At 37.2% G+C, this 9,562-nt stretch overlaps 1 protein-coding gene across 3 annotated transcripts in view; it reads left to right on the plus strand.

Annotated features, from left to right (window-relative positions):
- ZFAND5 (zinc finger AN1-type containing 5) overlaps positions 1 to 2,833 on the plus strand; it is a 13,216-nt gene extending 10,383 nt beyond the window's left edge. For all 3 annotated transcript variants that reach the window (XM_072404156.1, XM_072404154.1, XM_072404155.1), the window contains exon 6: positions 443 to 2,833. In XM_072404156.1, the coding sequence (XP_072260257.1) occupies positions 443 to 591 (149 nt within the window). In that variant the 3' untranslated portion in view covers positions 592 to 2,833. The remainder of the gene's footprint in view (positions 1 to 442) is intronic.
- Positions 2,834 to 9,562: the final 6,729 nt, after the last annotated feature.

Here is a 9,562-nt window from a genome sequence, read left to right on the forward strand (position 1 = left end):
ATAATTTTACACAGTAACTGACACCATGCTACCTAATTTGTTAAGACAAACATCTGTCCTAAATGCATTTATAAAATAGTGTACCTGTTCCGACTTACATACAAGTTCAACTCAAGAACAAACCTACAGTCCCAAATTTAGACCCCTAAAATTTTCTGCTACTTAAAACATTTTCTGTATTGGTGAATACTGCTCCTAGCAGGCATTGCCATAAATCAATATGTCTCTTTGCAGAGCTGATTACACAGATTCCTTTTAGCTTAGAGGCATGGTTTTGATCCTAGTGAGAGGGCTTGCAAAATTGTGCAAATTATATAAAAAAAAGTTTGATATTTTCATAGTCTTTAGACATGTGTAAGAGCTTATTGCTTTTTTATGAATGATCATATCATAATGCAGCGTTTGTCCAATCATAATTTGTTTTTTATTGTTATTCTTGCAGGTTTTGATTGTCGTTGTGGGAATTTGTTTTGTGGACTTCATCGTTACTCTGACAAGCACAACTGCCCTTATGATTATAAAGCAGAAGCTGCAGCAAAAATAAGAAAAGAGAATCCTGTTGTTGTGGCAGAAAAAATTCAGAGAATATAAATGGCTTACAAATTGTGAAGACTGACTTTTTTTTTTTTTCCTGATTTTAATATATCCTAGGTGAACATTAAAAAGCAAATGCATGTTCATTTCATTTCTTTCTGATGTAATACTTCTTTTGTGATCTTTCTTTTCTTTTTTCCCCCATCCCTATGATTTTTTGGATGTTTGCGTGTGTTACGGACAAAGTTGAATGACTAGATGATACAGCCCGTTTTTGTTTACCCGCCATTTTGTGTTCCTGAGCTCATGGGGATGTGGACCGCTCGGTATCGGCCTACTCCCATTTCATTGATTGGGGAAATGTTAACTAGTGAATGTGCCAAAATGTAGGCCTAAAAATCTGCATGCCTGCAACTAATAATGTGCTTGTAGTACAAACATTGCAACACAGATAACTAGTAACAAGGCTGAAAGATGGGATTCACTCTGTTTGTATACAACACGTATACAGTTCTCTCCCTTGTGTTGCTGTGTATCCCCACCCATAACAGTGTACTGTCAGTGCCAGGTTCTTGGTGGACATTTTTGTGCTACATTTGTTGAGTATACCATGAACTAACTGCATGGTTAAAGATATGTCCACATAGCTTGTGTGTGAGATAACATAAAATATATATATAACATAAAATATATATATATTCTGAAATGTCTTAGTTGACTATGAAACCTTTCCAGGGAATTATGGTATTAAGCCAAACACATAAATATAACAAAACGGTCCTTGGAACACCAAACTTCTATGGGCAGGGCAAGCTGCCATTAAAGTGCACGACTGCTAAGACTGCTAAGTTTACCTGCAATGCATTCTGTGATGCTGGGTGTCTGGCTCAAAGCTTAACGGTAAAGAGTGTGTGCAAAGGCTCCTCAGGTGCACAGACATTTTCTGCTTGCTTCATAGAGGTATGTGTTTTTCATGGCTCATTTAAAGGTTTCCTGGTTTGTTTCCCCCGCAAGTAGCAAATGTGGGCACTACTATTTGTTTTGGACTGTTATAGCTACAGGTATGTTTTAGTGATCCCGGTATTAAGCAGTGATTCAGTTTATGATTTCTGTGAAAGTGTATTTTTAGATCCACTGCTTGCTTCTCTTCTGGGATCACCCCTTTGGTGGATTAAAATGAGGAATAATTGAATAAGATCATCTGCTATACTATGAACCAGAGGGGTCTTCCTCTACCTGTTAACGTTTGCCTTGTTTTTCAACTTCGGCTTCCCCATAGCTCATCGTTGCAGAGTTTCGAGCTACTCTTGCTATTTAGGTTTTGAAAGCCCTCCTGTGCCTTTTTGTATCTGCGTTCTTTATATTTACAGTTGGTTACGGAGGCCATATGAAAATTAAGACGATAGAGGTTTACCTGTTGGCATGAGAATTCATTTTAGTAATCGGATGGATTCATGGTTTCTCTCCATCTAGGGATTCATCTGCAGCGGAAATAGGACACCCCTAAATGTTATGTTTTTTATGTCTTTGGTTTTTATTTAGTAAGGTATTCTTTAAAATGGCTTATATCCATGAATGGAGGTTTAACTATGTGATTCGACCGCACAGTTTTGCATGGAAACCATACCTTACTTGGCTGCTGTAGTTCATTATATTTTTTTAATAGTTTGTGTGCACACTTATGTATGTGTTTTTTTTTTTTGTTTTTTTTTTTTGTTTTTTTTTCTCTGGGGTGTTCTTTTGTTTTATCCTTCATGAGTGCTATCAGAAACCCCAACGAGGGCGGCTCACCTCCTGCATTTCAGGATCGCAACTTTCTCAGTTATATTGCATGGGCTGCATTATCTACAGCTGTATAAAAACAAGAAAAGGCAGTAACTTTCACGAATGCTTGTCTGGTTATATGGTAATATCACTTCTGTGTTATAATGGAAGGTATGTATGGAGCGTGTATGCAGGTATTTTTCTTTTTCCTTTTCAGTTTTTCTTTTCTTTGGATAGAAGTACAGTTTTTAGAATAGTGCTGTGGTATTGCTTGATCTCATTTGTAAATAGTTATGTATGTTCACTCAGCCTCACTTTAAGATTTTACTTTGTGTGTTCTGTCCTTTTTGGTTTACAATATATTTTCCCAAGCATCACTTTTTCTTTTGTTTTGCTTTAAACCTTGTACTTCTGAGTTACTAGATATGCAAATGTGTACAGATAGTTCATATTTATGTATTGCACATAATCATGCTATTCAGCATTTATGCTATATTGTATTATGTAAATAATAAAAGATAATGTACAGAGGGAATTGTGCTGTGGTATTTCATTTGTTCTGTGAACTTCCACTGTTTTATTTTGACATTTTTTAAGTTGGAACAAATTATATAGGTTACTGGATTCCTATGGTAACAACTGAGAGCAACTAAATTTGATATGTTACCTTGCCCTGCCCATTTTTCACCACCCAGCTGGAAAAAAAAAACATTCTGAGGAGGACATGGCAGACTAAAGTTCTGCAAGATCTGATCTTGGGTTCTGTATATAACACAGAACTGATATCACTATCTGCTCTCTTGTACAGCACTTCCTCAGTGGATCAAAATAGAGATGACCCTTTAAGAACATAATACAGGATGAATGTGGGGCACCACAAATAGCACTGCACACCCCTGGAAAAGCTAGTGCAATCAGGAAAGTTGCATTTTACCATAGGGCAGTATCTGTAAATGGGCCCTAAAACTTTTTTGTGTTTATTGCCTGAAAAGACACCTTGACTTTGCTTGCTTCATTTCACTCCAACTATTTCTTGGGGCTATAGGGGAAAAAAAAGAAAGTTCTGCATATGCTACAAGATACTGAAAATCACTTCGCTGGTTTCCCAAAAGAGCCCAATGGACCTACACAAGAAGTGTGTAACCATGTGGAAATAAAATTTGGGGAAAAAGTGGGATTTGAAAGCTGCTAAATGTTACATTGTTGTTTTTAAGTTCAAATATATAGTGAATAGGAAAAATGTATAGCCTGGCCAAAACTTGCAGTTAGTTTCTTGATTTGAGGGCCAAAAATCTTTGTAAACTCAACCTGTCATTTGCTCCACCCACCTTTTCATCCTCTTCATTCAGGGCCAAAGCAAATACTAAGTGTTGGAAAGGGTAGTTTGATGATACAGTGCATTTGCACGTGGAGTCCATAAACCAATACCTTTTGTGTTGTATCTCTCCTCTTCCCCCACATTCATTTTTTTTATGTGATGAGCATGCTTCCTGGAGTTTTCTCCTTAGGGTAGGACTTCCAAAGGAGAAACACCTTCCCTTCTCCTCATCCCCATAACGTGCTATGTAGTACAGAAACCTAAAGGGACCAAATAAATAAAAGGAGCTGTGGATTTTATAGGCTTCATGATTTAAGGCAATATTTAAGTATGGTAACTCTTGGCAGCCTGGTAAAATTATTTTAATTATTACTTTATTCTGAATGATTCATACACATTGGTTTCCATGGGTTATTGCACTGTGCTCCTCATCCTTGGTGGCATTGTTTTTATTTTACGCTAATGATCTAAATACAGCTCCCATCTGTAGCTTTATTTGTGAAGCATGCTATGAGAACAATGCATTTGCTGAAAGTTAGTAATTCAGGTTAGGAAGTGACATGCAAAACTTAAGAGTAATGACTTGACATTTTGCATTTGACTCATACTGTAGAAATCTTACAGTCTGCTCTTTCAGAGAATAAAGACCTTTGCTTGACATCCCTTAAATAAAAGGCACTGGGGAAAAAAGCAGCTGCCACAAATGGCCCTGGCAATGTGAGAGCTGGCACCAATCCATCTGAAACTGGAAAGGAGGAGGACTACTTACAGTGCAGCTCTTTGCAAAGTGTTCTTTCTGCAACCCACTGTATTGTTTCACTAATTTGCCCTGAAAACCAGCGTACCAAATGTTCCATGTGAGACAAGTGTACATTGTTATTGGCGGTGATACTTTGTTAGAAATGTACTTTTCATGGCTCCATCTAACTGTTAAGTTGGTCATCACCAAAACAGGTCCTCACAGCACCCTAAAACTGCATGGAAAGTAGTTTTTATTTAAATCTGTGATGCTCTACACATAGTGATTTGTGTTACAGTACAATGTATTGCTTGATGGTTATCAGAGCTGCATGTTTGAGTGCTGCTGGGAGGAAGCCTTCTTTCTAATTAAAAAAAAGTTCATATTTTGTTTTTAGCTTTCAACCGCTAACATTAAACAGCCCTCTTTAATGATAATTTTAATTACCCAATGAGGCATTGGACAAAAAACAATATCCTTACTATGAAGTTTTTATACTGGCCATCTCTTCTATGTTGCACAGGCTCTTCTCCTGTACTGAAATGGCTTATTCTGATCTTACTGCTTGAAGCGTTTTACTATGTGCATTAAAAGTTGCAGCAGGTCAGAAAGAGTCCACCTTAATCCCAGGCTCATATAGCCCCTTGCTGAGCCCAATGCTAATTTCAGAATTTAGGTCTGCTCAACCTCAGTCCCAGTTTTTTTTTTATTTTTTTTATTTTTTTTTTTTTGCATGCGGCTCCTTAAGCTCCTGGTCTGAAGATCTGTACCGAGACCACAGCCACATGCAAATCTTGCCCATGGTGCCACATAGCCTCTGGAGTGACCGTTTTCCGTTATTGGATTTAAATGTAATCATGGGCTGGGAATCACATGCAGGCGTTACCTAGGGTGGTCTACCCAAGAATGGCTTTTTCCTTCAGATAGACAGTGGTGAGACAGATGGATTATTGAGCAGATACTAAACCACTGCCATGGGTACAGGTACATGTAGTATCTTACCACAAAAAGCAAGGGTGTGCGGAGCAGTAACCGCACACCAACCCTACCGCCAGCCTGAAAATAACTTGTTTTAAGCATACAGTAGCCTTAGTTTGAGCTGGAAGCATGCAGTTGTGTAAAGGTTTCAGTGCTGATTTTACAAGATGTTAAAAAAAAAAAACAAGCATTGCACGTTTATTTAGCACAGAAATGTGCTCTAAGCTTCAGCTTTTGGACAGTTCTGTAAAAAAAAAAAACTACAAGGGGGAGCTTCACCATCTACATATCATGGCCTGGTTCTTAGAAATAAATTGAGCTGTGTAGTGTAGCAGTGCATAAATAGTTAGTGGATATAGCTAGATGGCTGTACTGCCTCTAGTCAATTGCAATATGTCAGCATATGCTAAATAAAAATGTAAAAATGATGTAAACATTTTTTTATGATGGCAAATTAGTAACAGAGCTTAAGGTAACTGATGCTGTCACATTTGACCAGGGCTTATAGACTTCAATGATGGCTATTCATAAATGGTTTAAATATCAGTACCAAATCCACCCATTCCTGTGCGAAACACTACCTGTACCAGGTTCTCTGCCCTTAAACAATCTTTTCAAACATCGGGTCAATGGCATAAAAATAAGTCCTGTATCCTATAGTGAATGCACTCACCCAGGGAGTACTGGTGGTATCATGATTGTATAGATGTCCTCTTCAGTTTATCAGACATGCCCTGTGGTCTCATAGACTGTAATATATTGCAGTCCCTCTGTAAATAATGTGGTAAATAGAATTCAATTACAGCCAACATGAATGTCCAGATTGGATTCTTCCCACATTCACATTTCTATGGATGCTCAAGCACAGTTTGGCCTGGGAAAGTCTAAAAGTACATAAGTATCCGAGGGTAAGTACTTCTGCTCTAGAAAGATAAGGATGGCTTGAGGAGGGCCTATTTTATTTTGGCAGGAATCTTAAACATCAAAATCACATTAATACCAATCATAACTGTATGCTATGGTGTCAAAATCCACGCCTTATTCATATTTTTCCCTTTCAAGACAACAGCTTTGCATTATGTCTAGTGAAAAATAACAGGTACAATTGGATTCTTATGGTCTCTCCCGATGCATTTCGCCCTAAACGGGCTTCCTCAGGGGATTGCTAAGACATGTTTATTTACACTTGCAATTATTTTTCATATGAAATTGTAGAAACTCCAATCGAGTTATTTCCCCCTTTTTGTGACATTTTCTGGGTTGAATGTACTCTTCCAACTTCTTCTCCTGAGGTCAATATACCAAGTAAGTCAAGACTATTTAGATGAATCCGTTTATTTCAAAATTGTCAAATGTGTAAGAATACTGTGGAAATTCTATACTATACTATCATTAATGTAATTTCTAGGGTCTCAGCAATTCCCTGAGGAAGCCCGTTTAGGGCGAAACGCCTTGGGAGAGACCATAAGTACAGTACTGACCCACATCTTGGACACTTTAGTGAGAGTATTTTATAAAGTCATGGTTAAACATTGCCATGGCCTCTTTTACCAATTATGTTTCTAAAAAGTATATGTTTTAATAACTGAAATAAAAGGTTTTATGTCATGCTAGACTTATTTTCTGCCATAAAGAGCTGCTATCTTTCCACTTTTTCTCTTATGTACTATTGGCTTGGCAACCACTCTAGTGGTATTTTCTATTCTTATCACTGCAGGATTGGCTTCCGCTCCTTCTGAACTTGGGGGAAACAAATTAACCTAACCATGTTTTTTGGGATGTGGGAGGAAACCCACGCAGACACAGGGAGAACCTGAAAACTCCATGCAGATAGTGTCCTTGCTGAGATTTAAACCTGGGACCTAGCACTGAAAAGGCCAGAGTGCTAACCTCTGAGCCACCATTCTGCATTGTAATTGCAAGATTTTTTATTATCTAGGAAGAGCATGATTGCACATATCATATAATTTAGGTAAAATTTGGGCATGTATTAATGGTAGTAATAAGCAAATTACTTTAGTGGCAAAGCAAATATAAAAGTTAAATTTGTCCCCCTGCTCCCTTTCCTTCTTGTGCCATTCTAGAGCTGACTAAGGTCTACTTATAGCTATTGTGTCCAATATGCAGGAATATCAGACATAGAAAGCAATGTATAATGTTTTCACTATATGTGACACATTTCACTTTCTACAACCACACCATGTAAAGTACTTCTGTATAAATCTGTCTACTGCTTTATCTAATGGGATCTGTGCATGGCAATAAGACGCCTCCTCACTCCATGTGATTTATTGTTAGTTACAGAACAGTTACTGTGGCTCAGTCAATAAATTAGTTAATAAAAGTATGTAGTATGTTACAAAATTCTTTACATTTGTAATATATTTTATTAAAAAGTTACCAGGAACCACATTTACCATCTACTATCATCTATCAGGAACACATGAGATTCTTGGTCACTCCCTAGCAAGAACAGATAATCATCGACATAATGAAGACATAAGAATTTTGGTTAAGAAGAGCTTTAAATATATTCAAGTGGTTCCATTCTACTCAGCTTTTACTTTCTATGAGATAAGGAACAAATAGTAAAACAAAGTCTATGATGTGAAAATTCTTCTCTTGTTGCAAGTTGTGTAACATACTTACAGTATATTTAGGGTGGTAATGAACTTGCTGGATCTCTTATTACAGCATGTTCAGCACACTTATAATAAGTTCATTATTTCAGCAAGACATTTTAATATTAATGTGGTCATTACAGAAAGGCCTACTGTTCATCTGGTGGTTATTGCCTTACTTTTTATGTGGAAAATCTGTTCCACACATGCAGAGCACTTCCCCTTCATATTGTTTGTTGGCATTTATTATGCTGAGTGCTAATTTAATACAAATAGCCAGTGTATGCTTTATTTCTAAGAAAGTAATGTAACAGCCTATCACATTTCCTTTAGGTCTTAGGGCAATGCTGTGTGTGGATTATTAAGTGCAATGTGATTGCTGCATTGCATCATGACCCATTTCAGAAGTGTGATGACTAAATGCCTTTGTGCCTGTATGTGGCAGAGGCGGGCTGTGCCTGTGGGTGCTTGGCCCTCTGCCATGATGTCTTCCCACTCTTCCCACTGGGTTTGGATCAGCAAATGTGGAATTCTTTAATTATCAACATTCCATCATTGCAGTCTAATGTTTTTCCACTGCAATATACCTAATAGCTGGCTTTAAGAAAGCAGAATTAATCAGTGAATTTCACATTTTGAGTCAAAAAACAAAAAAGGCAGTGAAAACACACACTCATACATTATATAGGACACTGCTAAGGGGGACACATAATTCTTTTTATTACATCTTTTGACATGGTGTAAAAATGCAACAGGAAGTGCAAGTGATGGTCCAGTTTAGGAAGTCAAGTTGAGCATGGTGGTGTCCAATTCTTGCTTTGGTTAGAAATGGGTGAATCAGCTGAACTTTGTTTTGCTTAGAGCTTTGCAAATACATTAAAACATTTATTTAAAGTGTATAAAAATGCATGAAAATGGATTGTGCTATCCTCAAAGCCAACACAAATTAAAATTGAAAAGAATGAAAAGCCCGCATAACTAAAGTCAAGAAATTAGAAAAGGGGTGATTTCCAAAGAGCTAGCTGAAGCCTGACACCTATGGCTGAACTTAGCCCATCTTCATTGAGTAAGGGGGTAATCCCCCTCCCCCATTATTGGCCATTATTATTATTATAGGCTGAACATGGCATTATGGGTAAGCCAAAATGCACCTACTATGAACATACCCCAGACTTACCTGTTCATAGAGAACTTTCCAGAAACCGGCCTCAAATTTCTCATCTGGAGAATTAAGACCTTATCCCTGGTTATAGTTCTATCCTGGTCTGTTTGCAATAATTTTCTTTATAGGTTTTTTCTGGTCTCCCATTTTCCATTTTTGTTATTGTTGGGCCCCTCTTTTTATATCTAGGCCTGCAGTTACCTTCCTCAACATGTTTGTTTGAGTTTGTATATGAACTACTTACTGTTCTCTCTTTTCTAGATGTTTGTATTTTGATATATTGTACATATATATATATATATATATATATATAGTTAAAAATATATTATTTTCAGATAATTACTTTTCCTCAATTTTAAATGTTTATGGATTTGAGGTTTGAGGATCTGAGGCCTAAGGTTTTTTATTCTGAACCTGATGTAACTGATTACTGGGTCACTTGACCT

This window comes from Pyxicephalus adspersus, chromosome 3, assembly GCF_032062135.1.
Source record: "Pyxicephalus adspersus chromosome 3, UCB_Pads_2.0, whole genome shotgun sequence".
In the NCBI taxonomy this organism is placed as follows: Eukaryota; Metazoa; Chordata; class Amphibia; order Anura; family Pyxicephalidae; genus Pyxicephalus; species Pyxicephalus adspersus.